This window comes from Mastigoproctus giganteus, chromosome 10, assembly GCF_048544385.1.
Source record: "Mastigoproctus giganteus isolate SK-2022 chromosome 10, ASM4854438v1, whole genome shotgun sequence".
Classification (NCBI taxonomy): Eukaryota; Metazoa; Arthropoda; class Arachnida; order Uropygi; family Thelyphonidae; genus Mastigoproctus; species Mastigoproctus giganteus.
This window is the reverse complement of record NC_143584.1, coordinates 151,795,306-151,816,441: the sequence shown is the minus strand read 5'-3', so window position 1 is coordinate 151,816,441 and position 21,136 is coordinate 151,795,306. Positions and strand designations below refer to the sequence as shown.

The following is a 21,136-nucleotide window of genomic DNA, read 5'->3' as shown; positions in this document are numbered from 1 at the left end:
ATGGCTCTCAGTCTTCTAACTTCTCCACTAATGCTGGTGTCCTCCATGGTTCAGTTCTTTCCCCCACTCTTTTCCTCTTGTATATTAATGACCTTCTATTGGCTGGAAATCCTATCCATAGTTTTGGTGATGATAGCACATTGCATTTCACTTTCCATTTTGAGAAACCCTGCCCTGCTCAACCAGCTTCAACTTCTTGAATATCCGCTACCAATTCCTTAAATGCTGATCTCCACATAATTCTCCAGTGGGGCAAAGACAACTTAGTTGATTTCAATCTTTCTAAAACTCAGTCTTGTCTTATATCTCGCAAAAAGGATTCTTCTGCTCCTATACTTATCTTTGGTGACACTCCAATTTCTAGGCAAATTGATATATCTCTTTTGGGGATTACCCTGACTTCTAATCTCTCTCGGCACATTACAAATATTGCTTCCTCGGCATCTAAAAAACTTTTTCTCTTTCGCTCTCGGCGTAACTTTTCTCTCAAACAGTTGTTTACTCTGTCCAAACAGAAATCTGTCCTACCATGGAATACTGTTCCCGCATCTGGGGCAGTACCCCCAAAACCTCTCAGGCTTCTAGATTCCATTCAGAAGAGGGCAGTTAGGTTAATTAATGACTCATCTCTAACAGAGTCTCTCCACTTGCTGTCTCATAGATGTAATGTTTCTGCTGCATGCCTTTTATACAGATACTTCCATGGGCACTGTTCTTCTGAAATGGCTTCTATAATTCCTGCTTTCTCTTTCAAAACAGTCTGAACACATGCTGCGACCAGCCAACATCCATTTACTGTCCAACTTCAAACTCACAGAACCAACTTTTCATCTTCCTCATTTATTCATTCAACTGCCATTTTCTGGAAACAACCTTCCTTCATATGTATTTCCTGAAAATTACAGTCTACAGAAGTTCAAGTCTAATGTCAACAAATACTTTCTTTTGTCTCCTCAACCTCCAACCCAAGCATGGTAATAAGTACTATAGATTCTAATAACTCTCATGTTTGGGGTTTTCAGAAAAAAAAAAAAGAAACGCACTAACGCTAATGCTAACAGTATGAAGTCAGCACGGAACAAGGAAGTGACGGCTATGCAGAGACAAAAGTATTAAATCCAAATGTTTGGTGGAGCCAATGAAAGTCTCTTACCTCTACTTCATACTAAATTAGGGTTACCAAAACAATCTGCAGAGGCTTTAGACATTGATGATAATTCCTTTAAGTATCTTTGCAATGTTAGGCCAGAGATAAAACAAGCTGCTATGGAAGATCATCTGACCATTCTTTTGCCATTACTCACCTTGAAATTGAGGTAATAGTTTAAGCTGTTCGCAACTCTCATAAAAGAAAAGAACTCTATTAAAAAACCTTTTTTTTTTTTTTTTTTAATGGCGCCCAATAAATACACTACTTGAGTATTCACAGTCAATAACAAAAATACATCACTTCTTCCATTGGTAGTGTAACTAATTCTAAAATCTTTCAATGATTTCTTCATTTCATTAAAAATCCTTATCGAATATTTCGGGCAATTTTTTTTTTTTAATTCCGTATTTATTCACTGTTTTGTTGCAGAAGAGTAGTTTTATAAAGTCACCTACTGGTTCAACATTAAACTTTAAACTCAAGCCAATGTAACACACAATGCAAACGAAATCTTGTATCACACCATCTTGCAACTGTTAATTAAGCTGTGCAATTTTTGTACTAATTTAGCTCTATTTTCAAAAAAATACATTTACAGAGAAAACAGGAGAAATACCAACTCATATACAACCAAAGCACATAAAAAATTCAACCTGGAAATAAAATGGAAGGTACTGACATTTGTTGCTTGTACATTTGCTTGATTTTCTGCATACTTTCACAGTCTTTATTATAACTAGATTTTGGTTGTTTGTGCCAAAACTGGAGGTAAAAAAAAAAAAAAAAAAAACCTGAGCAATAATTGAGCAAAACCCAAGAACTCAATACCCTACTTATGAAAATTATATTTAATTTAGGTTATTACATTCACAGCATTAAGTGTGTTAAAAAATAGAAAAGAAAAAAAGAACTAACTCCAATCTTTTAAGAGATTGCTACTTCTTCCTTCTACCCCTAAATAAAGTTCTGTTAAAAAGCGTTAGCATTAACCATTTTTATAATGATATTTCTAATTACACAGACATGCAAATAAACTTGTAAAATGGAATTTTCTGCTCTAATATGACTTCTCCCAGTTTGCTGTGCTAATTTTAAAATATAACATTCAACAATCCATTTTTTTTTTCTTATTTTGTAAATTTTATTTAATTTATCCAAATCACAATTTGTATAATTTTTAAATCAATTAAAGTGAAGCAAATAGTAGAATATTAATACAATGGATTCCGGATTATTTGGGCCACCGGTTAAATTGGGACAACCGTTTATTTGGGCCAAATCTTAAAAAACAAAACCCAATCGAGAAAATAGCTAGGGTTTACTTCACTTAATTGGGACAACATGCTGTTTAATCGAGACAGGAGACTGCAGCACTGGAGATTATTCTACGATTGTCTCCGACCGTACCCCATGGTTCAGTCAGATTTCTGGAGGCCACAACCATAAAACAATTAGCAGTCGCCTGTTTATTGGGTTTTTCTGTTAGTGCAATCTATCATAAACAGATAATAAACTCGATCTTATTGAATTTGTGATAATACCAACAGCTGAAATTCTGTGGGTTATTATGATGAAATGTGTTTACACTTCCATGGAATCTTCAATCATATAAAAAAATTAATTTTTGGAATCTTCTCTTCATTCCTATTTTTAAAGCTTCGTAACTGGTTACTCCATTCTCATTTGCACGTATTGTGTTACTTTCAATTTGTGTGTGTGCCGCGTTCTTTGTTATTGATTGCTTATCTTTTTACTGTTTTAAATTTTAACCCCCAACCACAAATGTCAGTGAATGGAAATGTAAACTAGTTAGTATGTATGCATTAATTATTCCAATTTTCATGTATCATTTAATTTTTTAATTGGTAAGGTAATAAAGAGTAAATTTTGTGTTTAATATATCTTTACTTTTATAGCCTGTGGATAATATTCCTCCTATTTTTGCTAATTAGAATTGCTGTTTAATAGAATTAAAATTCAATTCACAAACGTGATCACAATGACCGGCACTTACTACACATCGTACAGTGAACGGTACTTTACTATGGTGAGTCCATCATAACGTAATTTGATTGTACAGTGAACCAATTGTAAAGCAGGGATCCATTGTATTTTTAACTATTTACGTGAAAATTCGGATAACTGGGGTAGCTGCTTAAATCGGGACAAAATGAACTAGTCCCAAACCAGAATCGACTGTATAAAAAGTGAATGTTCACTCATATTCATCAGATTTCTTGGAAGAAATTCTAGACTGCTTGGCATTAAGTGATTATTTTTTGACTTTTCTTTTGTGCAGTATGACAGAATCTATTTTCAAAGAACAGTATTTTCTTTCTGTCTCTTTTATATTGTCCTCTGTGACAATATAGAGCAAGTAGTTATTCCAGGTTTTTTGTCCAATGAATACTCACACTTCTACAGACACAAAGCATACATATGGATATAGATTATGCCAGAGACCATTAATTATCATCTCTTTTATATCTTAGCGCAATAGCGTACCCTGTTCCCTCACTGAAAGGAACCAAGATTTTCCAGAAACAAATTCTGGTGGTGGTGATGGTGCAGGAAATGAAGCTCATCTTGCACCCTAATTTTTGAAATTTATTAAGCATATTTCAAGAATATTGTCATATGAGCATTTTTCTTGCTCTCTGAGAAGTTTTTAACAGAAATTTCAAAGCCAAGCCATGCCTTTTCAGCTGTGGATGTGTGCCTTCAAATTGCTTATCTGGAGTTTTAACTTGCTGAATAAATGAAGTTTCAAAAATTCAGAGTTATAAAAACATACAAAGTCTATTACAATACTGATATTTTACACTTCATGTTTCTGTTGACAGAGCCATTAACTGTCAAGCTATGATGCCAGTTAGAGTTACATGTACCCAAACAGTACAATAAATATTCAGCTACATGTAGCAGTTCAGAAATGTCTGAACTGCTACAAATTGCAAGTCAAATCTTTGGCAGTTCTGTTTGTTGGGCTACAAAAGTTAAAAAATCTAGAAAAATGTGGTATGGCATAGACAAATATTTTTTGAGATTCAGAAGCGTCCAATAGTAAAAAAAAAAAAAAAAAAAAAAAATTATTTTTCTATTATACTGTAGAATGTGTTGTTGTACAAGCATGGAGAACATAAAATGTACTTGTTAAAAGTTATTTCCATTTAAACTTGTTTTGACCTAATTTTTTTTTTCACTTAACCTTATTTTATCCAATTTGTTTAAAAAAATTAAAAAATCCAATAACTACTACCAATAGTTATTGGATACAATACAATTATATTTGTAAACAATAAATAAATGCCTTACTTATAAAGTGATTTTTCATTAACAGTAACTTTGATATCCTCAAAAACTGAAAAATTTAGTTAAAATATAACCTACCAATGAATTTGTGCTTTGCAACATCCCATAGTGGAGCTGCTCTGATACCTGAAGCAAGAAACATACATTATTTTAAAAATAAAAGCTACATATCTTCTTATAGAAGTAATGCTCTAACCAAAACAATTACAAAATACTTTATAAATTGTATAAGGCCTTTGTAAAAACTTAATCTGAAGAATATATCACATTACTAAACTAATTTAAATACAATTGATACTATACTTTTTTTAAAAATGTTTTAGCTGAAAATTTTATAAATATAAAATTTATGAATATTTATTTTCAAGTCAAGATAAATTCTGTTCAAAGCCAATAGCTTTTTTCTGAGTAGCTTGCAAACTGAACCGTTGAATAGACAGCAAAACTGGTTCACATTTGCAAGAAAAACCATGGCATTCCAGGAGGGAGAAAAAATTAGAACTATTTTGAGCTACAACAACTGCACCTTACATCATTTCCAAAACTGTAGCAGGGCAATATATCTCAATGTTACCACAGGGCCTGCATTTCATTTTTAATAAATGCCAATATTAAAAACAAGAAGGGTATTAGAAAAATATTTGCAAGCAATTACTGCAAATTGTCAATGTTTCAAAATAATAAATGGATAAAATATATATTTACCCCTAATTTAACATTTTCAAAATATTGTTCAAATGAATTTTATGTACAGGCAACCCTCATATAACACGGTAGTTAGATTCCTATAAAATGTTGTTTTGTGTGAAACCGTGTTATACGGGACTAAGAAAAAGTACGGGGGGGGGGGGGGGTTACGTTCCAAAAGCCAACGAAAATGCACTATTTCGTTAACAAAAATACATCATTCTAGATTTCATGTATCTTCTACTCTCTTTACAAAATCATTAATCTGGGTTTGTTTGCTTTTGCTTGATAAATTTTTGTGAATTTCATCATATGGAACTAAGCATTTTTGAAGCTCTCTTTTGAACTTTGGACTTCTATCATTTAAGAATCTGCATTCAAAAAATAAGATTCTAATGGCACAGCTAACTTTATACCTTCCCGTACGCTTTAGTGTAAAATTTGGAAGTTTAGAATTTTCATCTGCTCTATCATCCTCTGAATTGATTTTACCACCGATGCCATTTCCACCAAATCTGCTTCACCAGCCTCTTTTTCTACCAGTAATTCTTGAATGTCTTCAGTAACGATATCTTTTTTTAAAATTTTTTAGGAGCATCAGTGACTAAGGCCATGTTACTCTGTGTATATTGTCTATAAATTACGTGTGTGTTGAGGTCGATTTTCTGTTTTGCTGGATGAAAAACCACAGTTTCCGGGAGAAAAAACCATGCTACCCTCACCTAACCCTGACTAACTCAGCCACATTATGAAAAAGACCCATAAAAATTCCTCCCATCGTCGACGGGATTCTAACTCGGGTCTTTCCCACCTGGTGTGGGGAGGAGGGCGATTCTATCAACTGTGCTACCCATGAAGATTTCAATAGTCATATCATCAAAACCTTCCCCTCCTACCAATGTAGGAAGTTCTACTATCGCACCGATTCAGTTTTCTGCCAGTTCGGCCATATTTCCTGAATGAACTGACTCTGGCCATACATTTTTCCACACCATTTAACGTTGACGGTTTTACTTCTTTCAGCAATAAAGTTACGATTCTGGTAGAGTCCAGAATTGAGAAATGTTTCTATGCCTCCATTACTTCAATAGATTCGGAATCAATTTTTTTCCAAAATCCATTGTAATGAATTTTCTGAAGTAATGAGCTTTAAAGGTGGATATAATGCCTTGATCTAATGGCTGAATGAAAGAAGTTGTATTAACCTAGTACAACTGTAATGATAAGAACATAACTTCAACATTTGGACGACTTAAATCTTTTGGATGGCCTGGTGTGCTATCCAATAGTAATAAAACTTTGAAATCTAGATTTTTAGTACTATTTTTTTTTTTTTTTTTTATGTGAACCCCAAACACGGAAGGTATTGGGACCTATAGTACTTAGTACCGTGCTTGGGTTGGAGGTTGGGAAGACGAAAGAAGATATTTCGTGACATTGGACTTGAACTTCTGTAGACTGTAATTTTCAGGAAATACATATGAAGGGAGGTTGTTCCAGAAAACGGCAGTTGAATGGATAAACGAGGAAGATGAAAAGTTGGTTCTGTAAGGATGTTGGCTGGTGGCGGCACGTGTTCGGACTGTTTTGAAAGAGAGAGTGGGAATTATAGAAGCCAATTCAGAAGAACAGTGCCCATGGAAGTATCTGTAGAAGAGGCATGCAGCACAAACAGTACGTCTATGAGAAAGCGAGTGGAGAGACTCTGTTACAGATGAATCATTAATTAACCTAACTGCCCTCTTCTGAATGGAATCAAGAAGCCTGAGAGAGGTTTTGGGGCACCACCCCAGATGTGGGAACAATATTCCATGGCAGGACGGATTTGCGATTTATACAGAGTGAGCAGCTGTTTGGAAGAAAAGTAACGCCAAGAGCGAAAGAGAAAACCAAGTTTTTTAGATGCAGAGGAAGCAATATTTGTAATGTGCTTGTGCCAAGAGAGATTAGAAGTCAGGGTAATCCCCAAAAGAGAATCGGAGTGTCTCTAAAGATAAGCATAGGAGCAAAAGAATCCTTTTTGAGAGATATAAGACAAGACTGAGTTTTAGAAGGGTTGAAATCAACTAAGTTTTCTTTGCCCCACTGGAGAATTAGCTGAAGATCGGCATTTAAGGAATTGGTAGCAGATTTTCAAGAAGTTGAAGCTGATTGAGCAGGACAAGGTTTCTCAAAATGGAAAGTAGAATGCAATGTGCTATCATCAGCAAAACTATGGATAGGATTTCCAGTCAATGGAAGAAGGTCATTAATATACAAGAGGAAAAGAGTGGGGGAAAGAACTGAACCTTGGGGACACCGGCATTAGTGGAGAAGTTAGAAGACAGACAGCCATCTACCATCACCCTCAGTGAGCGATCGGAGAGAAAACTGGATAACTATTACTAAAAGCAGTTGGCAAACCATAAGATGGAAGCTTGTTTAGAAGACCTTTATGCCAAACACGATCAAAAGCCTTTGAGATGTCAAGAGCAACTACTTGTGTTTCACCAAACCTTTCCATTGAATTAGTCCATAAATGGGTAACATAAGCCAGAATATCACCAGTGGATCGACACTGATGGAATCCATACTGGCGACCGTTGATCAGACGGAAGGTTTCTAGGTAGTTTAAGAGTTGGCGGTTAATTGATTTCTCCATTACTTTAGAAAGAGTAGAAGTAATTGCAATGGGACAATAATTGGATTGGAGGGATTTGTCACCCTTTTTAGGAACTGGCTGGATATGAGCAAATTTCCAAGCAGAAAGAAAAACACCTTTGGAATAAGAAAGTGAAAAAAGGCGGCAAAGAATAGGAGTAAGTTCAGGAGCACAGGTTTTGAGAACAAGTGGAGAAATACCATCAGGACCTGGAGCTTTCTTAGCATCAAGATTCATCAAAATCCTTCTGATATCCTTTTGACGGAAGACCACAGGAGGCATTGAATGGAGCGTGTTGGGAATGGTGGGAGGTGTTTTACCAAGATCATTAATACATGAGCTGGAGGAAAAATGGGATGCTAGCAGGTCAGCTTTATCCTTGGCTGAAGTGACAACAGAACCATCTGGTTTGGACAGAGGTGGGAGCAGAGATGGGCAAAAGTTGCGGCCAATAGCTTTGGCAAGAGACCAGAATGCTCGGCTACCATTAGGGCAAGAAGCAAGTTTTCTACTCTTAGCCTGTTCAAACTCTAGTTTGGACTGATTAATAACTGCTTTACAATTGTTGCGAGCTTTGGTGTAGGCAGAAAATGAAACTGAAGAATTAGAAACAAGCCAATTACGATATGCAACATTCTTCTCTTGAACAGACTTAGCACATTTATTGGAAAACCAAGGTTTAGATAAAGGACGAGATTTTAATGTGGAGTGTGGGATAAAGGATTCCATTCCTGCAAGAATAATTTCACTGACACGATCTGAGCAAATGTTGACATCAGAAATTTTGAAACAGTAATCCGACCAATGAAAACAAGTCTCGCAGGTCATCCCATTTTGCATTCTTCTAATGCCAAACAACATGAGGTCGGGAATAGCCATGAGATAAAGGTTCCATTGGAGAAGAGACAATCACCAAGTTGTGATCTGAAGTGCCTAAAGGACCTCTCACTTCGACAGTGTACTTAGAAGGGTTGTTTGTGAGAAAAAGATCAAGCATATTGGCTGTATGATTAGGATTGTCCAGTATTCTTGTAGGTAAATGAACAATCTGTGCAAGGTCATTAATAATTGCAAAAGCCTCAGCATCTCGACCTGCTGGGTCGGTGTGACTAGAAAACAGAAGCCAGTTTGAGTTGTGAACATTAAAATCACCAAGGAAAATTACCTCACCGTTATGAAAGTTGGACTGGAGAAAGTCAAGTTGCAAAGAGAGGAAGTCAAAGAGTTCCAAGTGATTAGTGGAGTTGGGAGAACGGTAGAGACGACAGATGAATTTGACACAATGAGGTAGAGAGATTTTAAGCCAGAGAAGATCAAAGAGAGGAGATTCCAAATTGCCAAGTCTCTGACAGGGAATATCAGAACGGACATATGCACAAGTACCACCTTTGAGGTGAAAGGAATCATACAGCGAATAATTTGTGCATCTGAGATGAGCAGTAGTTGAATCAACCGATAACTGAGATTCTGTCAGAAAAAGTACATGGGGTTTGGCAGACTGCAAGTTGAAATGGACATCGTTGAGATTAGAATTGAGACCAAGTATATTTGTGAAATGAATTAGGAAGTGCTTGTGAGGTTTAGATCTTTTCACAGATAAGCTTTGTCTATTAGTTTGACAATTCATGGTGTATTCAATAGTAAGAAAAAGTGGGTGGGACATACTGTATGAAGTAATGAAATTTTTGGATATGGCGTACACATGATAAGAATATCCCAGATCCTTGACATAACGTGGCCTCGACAATGCTCCCTGCATACACACTACTCGGACTCCCTCCAGTCACAATCTGGCAGAGTAGAGGTAGCAAGATTATACACTAGCTGATCCGGAAGCCTCCTAGAGAGTTACGAATAGGTTTGGTCCGCTGTACTAACTAGCGGCCGGCCTGCGAACACCGTTTTAGAGCTGTACCCTCGAAGTTCAATAGCACAGAACATAACACAGGGATTTCCCAACAAAATAAAATACAGGGATTTCTCAATAGTTTTTTTTGACTAGCGAGTCAACAGCGGGGATTCAAAAAGAGTTGAAATGTTCAAAAATTACATCCAACATAATAGTAGGGTTTCCCAGCACAAAAATACCCTGTTATGCGAGGTTTACCGAAATTCTCTAACCATGTTAGAGTGAAACTGTGTTATTTAAGTACAGTGTTGTGCAAGGATTTCCGCAATTTATCAATCGTGTTAGAGTGAAACCGTGTTGTAGAAGTACCGTGTTATACAGGGGTTGTCTGTACAGGGAAATTCCAACCCCTCCCCATCACATATTTTTATGTTCCTTGCAGTCTCTGGAATTTAAAACTTAAAGCCCAGTAAAAATTTTTAATTTGCATTCAACTTTGGAAATGAAGAAAACCCAAAACATCATGGTAGCCTACAGTACAGTGTGCGGAAAAACTCTTGTTGAAAAAGATTACTATAAAAATACATAGAAAATTATAAAGAGTTTGGTTTATGAAAGTATTGCAGGTCCTAAGAAAAGCATGTAGCATAGGTTGTATTCATGTATGTGGAATGTATTGCAAGTATTACTTTGTGAAAGAAAAGCTAACCCTCAATAAAGAGTTTGGCAAACAATATTTTTGTAGTTGCATTAGGTAAACAAGCTCTGTACAAAATTCTTTTTATTTACATAGAATTTCCATTTCTGTGCTACTCTTTCACAAAGCTTTCTGCTATGTACCATAAGCTGCTATGAAGTTTAGGATTAAAATAGCACAGTTCCAAAGTTGCCAACAAAAATTAAGTGCCTATCTGAATTCAGTTAATTTTTCAGTTTTGAGATTGTAAGGATTAGAAAAATATTTGTAAATGAAATGATTTAATGAATTAAAAATCTAATAATATACAGACCAGAACTAAGAAACTTTTTCCACAACTGGCATACCTGTGTTTATGCCAGTTGTGGAAAAAAAACTGATAAGGTAATCACAATATCACTAATAGAACTGTTTCTGATTTCCATAAATCAAAGGCCAAATTGCAACATTATATTAACAACAGAATATTACATATTCTTCATTATAATTTTATATTGTACAGAACTGTATATTGTATTAAAGCTTTTTTTTACATTAAGAACAATAAAAAATGCCCCCCCAAGTTACATTCGATTTAACGGACTTTCGGTATTAACAGACACCCCTGTTAGTCCGTTAAATCAAGAGTTTACTGTGTGTATGTGTATATATATATATATATATATATATATTGCATATTGCTCTGGGAGCGGATGCTAGAGAAGCACAGAAGTTTGACCCTGCCAGTCCTGCCAACCAAAACCAGTTGGCTGCTTCCCCCCCATATACGGTTGGTGTATTCCATTGCAATTAGTATGGTCATAACTTTCCCAATCTCAGAGGTCTATTTGAAGACACGTTTAAGTTTATAATTCTTCATTCTTGTTGCTGCTATGATATGAAATACCATATTACTTTTATTCTCCTTTTTTATATAAAAAAAGCCTTTGAATAACAATCACACCTACACTTTTTTTTTTTTTTTTTGCACTCTGCTCCGCAAATCCTAGGCAAGTGCAAGATTGACCTTGGTGACAAATGTATAGGGGAAAAGGCTTGCAATCTAGCTCTTCTATAAGCTAGACTGTAGTGCTCCTTGCATACTGGCTGTCAGTAGGCACTAACTCTGTAATTATGACAGCCAATGAAAAAACAGAATTTGCTTGTGTGTGTGTGTGTGTGTGTGTGTGTGTGTGTGTGTGTGTGTAGCCATGAATAGAATCATCCATGCTGCACATACACACAAAACAAAATCTGGAAATAACCAGATCCAAAGACTGCAGTATGGAAACTGCAATAATGGTGTATTCAAAGGCAATATGTTTGATAGCATATCTAAATGCTGTTGTTAAGGTATGACAAAACACTCTTGAAAGATATGCCACTAAAACTATTTACAAGATAAAACCCGATAAAATGCTTAAAGATGCAAGAGAATCTAAAGATGAAAGTGAGGCATAAAAAATCAAATAGAAAGGATCATGGTCTATCAGGAGTAGCTAAGTTAATAAAAAGCACTTGACGATGAAAGATTATAGTGAGACTTAAAATTAAGCTATCGCTATATAATTAACTTCAGTAAAAAGCACTTGCTAAGGAAGAGCAGAATGAACAAATGTGAGATTATAATAAAAGAATTGAGTAAACGCACACTTACTGAAGATTATGGAAAATAATAGTGGATAGAAACCAAGACAGATAGTCAACATCAACAATATTCTGTGCTTTGTTTGGGTTTATGAAAAAGGAACAAGAGATGAGAATAACAACTATTTACAGTATATCAAGGAAATTTATCCAAAAAAAGAACTGACCGTATGTTTCTGAAGATCTTGAAAAGGAATAAAACAAAGTGATCAAAAGATAGGGATTAGGCACTAAAAAAGAGGACTAATGAAGTTTACAAAATCCAGAGTAAAGTCAAGGTACTAGCAGTATAATCTAATCTGCAGTACTATTTGTTCTAAAATTTTGCCCTTAAATGTTTAGTCTTTTTTTGAGTTTAATTCTTAAACTATAACTGTATTTTACTGAGACTAATTCATTGTGTTTAACCAGTCTAGACTGGTCTATTTGTATTTGCAACACAAAGCAAATGCATAGAATCCCATTATTTGCCCTGCATTTATTTTTTTAAAGATTTTAAAGTAAGAATAACTATTATACTGTAGAATAAATTTCCAGTAGCTATTAACAGTTGACTTCTTCTGATAATAGGGACTGAAGATATCCATTTATGTGGGTATTTAAAAATATAATCAACACAGGTAAAATAGTAAATCCATTTTCAAACATACCATTTTCTACTAGGGCATAGAAGGCTTTTTTTACCTGAAAAAAAAAAAAAAAAAAAAAAAAAAAATATATATATATATACACACACACACACACTCATACTATCATTGAATTATATTAAATATTGACATAAATTAAATTATAATAAAGTGAATAAATAAATAAATAATTAGGCGTTCATTAGAGGCAGCGACATGTAATTCCTCCATATGAAGCTGAAAAATATCCAATATTTTAAATTAAATAAAATAAAATAAAACATAAGCCAGTAGTATGGCAAAAACTGTAGAGCGAAAATTAACATAAAATAACCCAAATAAACAAACGAACGAAAAAAAGAATAGACATAATAGTAGCCCGATAACCCTTGTATAATTTTGAGTTTTAAATCCGATTAATAAAAACTATACAAATTTTAGGATAATGCCAATTATATAATAATTTAGCGGTACCATGGTGAAAATTATAAATTTTCACCATGGCGACGATTTGTATAGCGATTGAAATGCAGCAATTCCATGACCATTATTGGCCTCTTGGTCCTCTGTCGATATGGGGCATGATGGTCAGTCTATATTTTATTTTAATTTATTTTGATTTTGTTATCGTTTGGTAGTTCCTTTAACCCTCTTTTGGTGATATTTCACGTCTTTCGGAACTGGTACCTCTCGGGGGGTACCGCTAAATTATTATATAATTGGCATTATCCTAAAATTTGTATAGTTTTTATTAATCGGATTTAAAACTCGAAACTATACAAGGGTTATCGGGCTACTATTATGTCTATTCTTTTTTTCGTTCGTTTGTTTATTTGGGCTATTTTATGTTAATTTTCGCTCTTTTATGGTAATTTTCAAAAAACAGTTTTTGCCATACTACTGGCTTATGTTTTATTTTATTTTATTTAATTTAAAATATTGGATATATATATATATATATAAAATAATAAAATAAATAAAATAATTACTATCAATGATTCTAATTATTTAGAATTAACTGCTATAATTTTATCAAATATGACAGTTATTTAGAGCATTTACTAAACTATTGCATTTAAATTTCATATTTATCAATAATTATTTGACATTAGCCATATATTGCAAAGAAGCCACACTTCTGCTGCATCAGCAAAACACATGCGCGCACGCACAGAGAGAGATTTCCCTCTTCTCATAGGTACTTATCCAGCAGACCTTTGGAGCTTCTCCAAATAGTCAGCCTCACTTACCTAGGGAGGGAAGTAACTTGTTCCAATGATTAATGTCTCTCTGGTCTAACAAAGGCTCCTTACCTTATTACAACTCAATCTATAATTATTCTCCTTTAGTTTCAATTTAAGTCTCTGGTTCTAACATGATCTAATACTGTGAAAATTTCTCCATTCATTTTAGTATTCCCTCTGAGAGTTGTAAAATTTCAATTAGATCCCTTTAAGGTGTTTAAAGTTCTATCTATACTTATATTGACACACTAGTTAATCTCAACATGCATACTATCTGGCTTTGGATCTTTCTCAAGTACCTCTGTCTTTTCTTTTCATTTTTAGCATTCAGTACATGGATGCAGTATTCCAAGTGTAGTCTTGCAATTGCCTTATACAATGAAATTATAGCATCCCTATCTCTTCAAGAAATTGTTTGAAGAATCATTGACAGTACACTATGGGTTATCCTTGCCACCTGTTTGCACTACACAGAAAACTTCATATCTGTGTATATCAAATCTCTCTTTCACTATCATTTTTAAAATGATCCCCCATCAGTATACAAGTTATTTTGGGGTTGTTATTTCACAAGTGCAAGCCTTTCATTTTATAGCATTATAACATATCTGACCTAGCCCGAAGACTAATTCATCCTGAAGCAGCAAAGCTTGACAATGATCATTAACCAGTCCCCCCCCCAATTTTCACATATTCTGCAAATTTAGACATTGTGCCTTGATCTTGTTGACAATGTCATTAAGAAAATCAGAAACAGTCAAGCATTGATCTTGATTTTCTTAAATTGACTAGATTAAAAGCCCATTCTGAAGAGTAAGTAACTATTACTTACAACTCTTTGCTTTCTGTGTCATATATTATCTTGTAATTCAGCTAAATAATAATATGAATAATAATATTTCTATCTGGCAGATCACTAGATATCTGAATCCCCAATCATTTCTCTCTAGGACATCAAACTATTTCTTCAGTGACTCAAGATGTGGGACCAAGATAAGAATCATAAATTGAAGCAGAATTATTTAAAAGAGTGACCTTGGAATACAAGCCAAAAACTATACAGGCAATGAACTTATGACTTACAGAGAAACTTCCTGTAGCCATTCCACATGAGTCATGCCATGTTGTAACATTCTGGCTCAATTTTGTATTAACCATTATTTAAATAAAAATTATCGTGATATTGTCAATACAGTGCTAATTATGACATACTAAAGTTGGTAAATCAAATCCCTGAAGAATAATAATAATTGAAAACAAAAAAATAATAATACACAGCCTAGTTTGTCATTTAATTTTAATCATTATTTCATATATTCTAAATAGAGACAAGTCTCTTCAGTGACTGTTTAATTCTTATCTGGCATTATAATATAATAGGCCCAAAACGACAAAATTACTATAACTTTTCTAAATTTATCTGCTCCACAGTTTTCTTTGCTGTTCCATTTTTCATGTTATTACCATATCTTCAGGACTTTTTTTTTTTTTTTTATATTCTAGTAGTATTTGTTTTTGTTGTTTTAAGTGCTGAGACAGTATCTGGTAAAAATTACTGTTTTTAGCACATTTTACTACAGTTTTATAATTTCCATTTTCCATTAGTATTTAAATTGTAATACAGTAGCATCTGAATAAGCTGCTTTGCACTATATCTTTGCTTACTGTCATTTTGCTTAAAATGACAATAAGAATTTATTTCTCAGATTCTTTGCATTTCATTCCATAACGTTTTGTGATTTTGGCAAGTATTCCTATGCAGCTAACCTAGGATGTGTTTATTACTTCACATTTCTTTGTTTTTACATTGCAATTCATCTAGTTAGTAATGCAGTTTCTTTATTTTTCACGTATTATGAAAGCTATAGCCATTCAAGTGAGTTGCTATTTATTTTCTCTGCTACAATCTTTGCTGCATATCTCTCATGTTTCCTTGGCTTCCCATTCATTGGATCTTGGTGATATTTCACATATTTTAAATAGACAGTCTTTTCAGTGGCTGTTTACTTCCTGTCTGGCATTATAATAATTTGTACCATTTTGGGCCTATTAATACAGGGTGTCAATAAATTATTGACTACATTATAAATTATTATATAACAGGAACTACAAGAGATACTGGCAAACAGTTTTTTTCAATGGAAAGGACAACTCAAAAAGTCAATAAGTTCCCGCGTGGGCACCATTTGTAACATGTAGGATGTCCAAACAGTTTACAATTTCACACCAAATGTTTTTTAGCATTTGAAGTCACCACAGAAGCAACTGCATCAGTGATTTGCTCAAGATGTTCTTCCAGATTTGCAATGGGCATACAATACACCCAATCCTTCTCATAACCATAGAGAAACAAGTCCAGTGGGATTATATCCGGTGAATGGGGGGGGGGGGTCCACCAGCCTGGAAAATGCTCAATGAGAAATTGTTGCATAGTGAAAGCCCAACAAGGGGGAGCATCATCTTGCTGAAACAATGTCCAGTTGATATTCTGAAATCATGAACCCTTTCCGAGTTTGGAGGCCAAATTATCATTCTGTCTCCAAGTCAAGGGCCAGACCAAATTATTAAATAAAATAAATTAATATTAAATGAATTAAAACAAGTTGATACTTCATATTTCATTTATTTATAATATAATGCTTTGGTATAAAGCTCTACATAAATTTTATAATATAATGAACGACATAATTTAATGTGAAGATTGGCCTTGTACTTGAACTACGAGACTATCAATATTGACGTTAATATTACTTAAGGATAATCGCATAGAATTTGAGGTTTTCATCCGTTATTCTTGTCCGAATTTTTGATTTATTGTATTTCATCCTCGAAAAAGTGTTCACACATATGTGCTGCCGAAAAGAAATGATTTTTCTTGAAATGGCATGTAAATTTGTATATTTTTCTTCCACCAAATAAAATTAATAAAAATCCAAAGCAATGTTGTTAAATTGTGATTTTAGCACTAAATCCGCCTGAAGCTCAATAAGTTCCATCGATAAGTTTTCTGGCACATTATTTACATTAGCACCCATCGGACAAGCAAATATAGCGAACATGGAGTCTTTGTTTTGGAAGTCGGCAAACCTTGTATCAAATTGCTCTATTAGTGCCTTCAGTTCTTCTCCATAACAATTATAAGGGATATTTTTTATGAGTTGCTAGAGTAGGAAAATGATAACAATTTTTAGCTCTTATCTGACTTTCCAACAATCTTAGTTTATTACAAAAAGCTTTGACATATCCATGCAGTTCATGAAATAATTGTCCTGTCCTTGTTTTTGCAATTTGAGATTCAGTTCATTTAGGTATCCAGTGACATCTACAAGAAATGCTAAATCACAGACCCACTGATGATCTTTTACTTGGGTAATTGTGTTTCCTTTTATGTCCATAAAATCTGCAATGTCTTGTCTCAGATCATAAAATCATTTTAACATTTTACCTTTACTCAACCACCTGACTTCACAATAAGACACATCTTCATAATCCGAAAATAGGTCTGCCAAATACTCCTTAAATTGGCAGTGATTAAGTGCACATGACTTAATAAAGTTAATACTGGCTACTACAACTTCCATAACATTTGTGAATTTAATCGATTTTGCACACAGATTTTTGTTGGTGGATAATGCAGTGAATATTTGTTAAATTTTCCTGATGGATCTGTAGTTCTATTGCTCTTTCATGAACTATTTCAATAAATCCCTTCTGTGCACCAAAACCATCGCAGGGGCTCCATCAGTGCATATTCCAGATAGTGAACTCCATTAAAGCCCAAATCTCTCGAAGACTGTATTGACTGTTTCAAATATATCTTCACCAGTAGTTGTTCCTTTTAACAGCCGAAGCGCCAATAATTCTTCTGTGATGTTGAAATCTGCATCAACTCCTCGAAGAAATATTGCTAGTTGTGCTGTATCGGAGGCATCGGTGCTGTCATCCAAAGCAATTGAAAATGCTTTCAATCTAGCAATCTTCCCTTTTAAACTTTTTTTTGATATCATCAGCCATAATTTCTATCCGTCGGACAACAGTACGTCTTGACAAACGAATATTCTCGAAGTATTTTTTCTTTTCAGGACATATTATACGTGCAACATCCAGCAGACATTCTTTGATAAATTCTCCTTCACCAAATGACTTAGAATGCTTAGCGATTTTTCGCTTACCACAAAGCTGGCTTTGACAATGCTGTGGTGCTGCATTCTTTGCTTGTTGAACATTTGCTGCTGTGTATCCAAGTTCTTCTTCAACTTCTGTATTTCATCTTTTCGTAGTTGTCCATCAATTTTTTGGTGATCCGCATGTCTCGAAGTAAAGTATCTCTTCAAGTTGTATACTTTGTTGACAAATACGGATTCTTTGCACAGCAAACATACAGGAAATCCTTTATTCAGAATAAAATAATAATCCTCTGTCCAGTTGTCTTGAAATTGGCGATTCTCTGCATCTACTTTTCTTTTTTTTTGACATAACCCCCCCCCGACACTGTCCCAAATTTATAAGTGATATTCAGAACTGTCAAACAAACTGTCTTCTACACTGCAGGCACTGAACAGAACACAACATCAATGCAGGCACCGAACTGACACGTTGCAACACGTTCACACACGCCCCTAGTCAAAGTGAGAAAGAGATCTTGGTGTGAGAAAACATGGCGTGTTTTGCATAAGTCATATGATGTCAGCTTAATGTGAGTTAGTAGAACACACCATGTTTTTTCCCACCATGGATCAGACAAACTTTGCTAAAATAGATTAGGGCCGGATCAAAAGAAGTAGAGGGCCGGATACGGCCTGCGGGTTGCCCATATGCAGTTTACAGTAATCACAACATAGAAAAATAGGCTGATCGCCTGGTTATGGGAAAGGGCACACCACACATTCAATTTTGGGGAATACCATTCATGCTCACTAAAGACATGAGAGGTTTTGCTACCCTAGATCCTGCAGTTGACCTTACTGGGCAGGTGGAAGTGGACTTATCACTACAGACAAGTTTGTTCAGGAAGTTGTCATCATTTTCGATCTGACTGAGCATAGCCACAGCAAACATTCTCCAATGTAGCAGATTATCTGGTTTCACCGCTTGCACAAACTGGAATTTGTATGCAGAAAGTTCCAGGTGAAAGCAGAGAATATCGTGAATGGTTGATCAGGACATTTCTAGTTCTCTGCCAGCACAAAAGATAGATTTCCTTGGGCTACATGTAAAACTTTCACGAATATAGTCAACATTCTCAACACTTACTGCAGCCTGACTTGCACTCTTCTTATATGGAATGCTGCCCGTTCTCTTAAGCTGTTCTACCCATCACTTAATGGACTTGCCTGAAGGTATCTCACCGCAATATTCCCAGCAGTACCGCCTTTGTACTGTATCTACAGGTTTAAACTTGGCAAAACACACACACACAGCATTCTGTTTTACTGTTGCCATTTTAATGGTTATATGAGGTGCAACTGTTATCAATACTATAAACATCTACAAAAAGCTATATAAAAAAAAAAAAAAATCTTTAAACAGCTCTTTCAAATGACAAAAATTATTCATATATCAGCTCTAGTTTGCACTTAATTGTTTGTAATTTGGTCAACAGTTTACAGATCTCCTGTATAACTTTTCTAAATTTATTTGCCCAACAGTTTACTTTGGCATTCCATTTTTCACATTATATCAATTCATCTGTTCAGTGATATATATATATATATATACATACACACAGTGGAGGTGCCTCCGTAGCCAGGAGGGCAAGAGCAGCAGTGCGTAGCACACACTTCTTGATTAGACTGGGGTTCGAGCCCGTGAGCCACCAAATACGGAGGATGCGGAAAAGGTCAGGGAATGACCACCGCATATCCCCGGAGCAATATGGCCTTAGTTGCTAATGCTCCTAAAAACCAAATAACAACAACACACAGTGGCAGACAAAAAAACTGCATCACCTTAAAAATAAAATTAACTTTTGTAGCGAAACGTATAAAATATTGTACAATTACAGTCATTATTTTGTTGCAAAGCAAAGGCATTGAGTCAGATAATGCTTCTATTGCATCAGACAGTAATTGCAAGATATTAATTACATCAGCTGTTTCTATAAATATGGCATTGGAAGAGTATACACGCTCAGTAGTATCCTGTTTTGCGGAGGTGTAAGCATGGCTTCATATGTTCAGTTGATACCAAGAAATAAAAGTGTAGCTGTTACTCTGTCCTAGGAAAGGCTTTCTATGTGTGCCATCGCTGATAAAATAGGCTGCCACCAGTCAACAGTATCCCAGGTGCTGAAATTAAGATGTGAAACCAGCGATGTGAAGAGAGGACCTGGATCAGGCTGTAAGGAGTGACTACGCCTTCCCAAGATCGATATTTGAAATGGTGCTCCTGATTTGAAACTAGCGCTTCCAATCTAAAACTGGACTTTGAGATGGCCTCTGGTGTTGAAACACGTGCACAAACTATCCAAAGACAGCTTTCGGAATGTGGTCTGCATGCCTGTTGGCCCAAGAAGAAATCTTTGTTGACCCAAAAAATGAGGAAGAAGCAACTTGCTTGGGCTAAATTGCATGTTTCATGGACAAAAGAGCAATGGGACATCGTCATCTTTTCTGACGAGTCGAAATTCAACCTGCATGGCTCATATGAGAAGCGATATGTCAGAAGACGAAAATCGGAGGCATACCATCCTGACTGCATAACACAGACTGTAAAGTTGGTCTGGGGATGCATAACAAGCAAAGGAGTGGGGCATATTAAGTTTATTAATGGAACAATGAATGCAGAAACCTATGCTGTTATCTTGGAGGAGTGCCTGAAACCCGTTATTAGGGATCACCACACAGACGTCCAAAACTGCATTTTTCAACAGGACTCAGCTCCTTGCCACACAGTAAAATTGGTAAGTTTTATGCTATTTAGATTTAATGATGAGTTTGTCTTCTTCTTTCACAAGGTTAAAAACATACTTACACTAATGTTTTCCCTTGTTTTTCTCCCTTAAGGTGCAGTCATACCTCAGAAATGCTGGCATTACAGTGCTGGACTGGCCAGGCAACAGTTCAGATTTGAACCCTATTGAAAATTGTTGGTACATAATGTAGTCTAAAATTGCTCACAAGAAGCCAACAAGTAAGATTCAACTGCAGGAGAGCACTGTAAAAGTGTGGTACCAAGAAATTGGACAACCATATATCCAGAAGTTAATTACTTCTATACCAGATTATTGCAAGGCTTTAATTGCAGCTCGAGGAGGAACAACAAAATATTGAGGACTTATTTTGCTGATTTACGGTACATAATAC

General features: G+C 35.1%; 1 protein-coding gene across 7 annotated transcripts in view; it reads right to left on the bottom strand.

Annotated features, from left to right (window-relative positions):
* Positions 1 to 21,136, bottom strand: part of LOC150079383 (5'-AMP-activated protein kinase subunit gamma-1-like) — a 383,429-nt gene that overhangs the window by 78,785 nt on the left and 283,508 nt on the right. For all 7 annotated transcript variants that reach the window (XM_090383409.1, XM_090383412.1, XM_090383411.1 and 4 more), the window contains 2 exons: positions 12,613 to 12,646; positions 4,541 to 4,588 (listed from right to left, as the gene is read on the bottom strand). In XM_090383409.1, the coding sequence (XP_090239535.1) occupies positions 4,541 to 4,588; positions 12,613 to 12,646 (82 nt within the window). The remainder of the gene's footprint in view (positions 1 to 4,540; positions 4,589 to 12,612; positions 12,647 to 21,136) is intronic.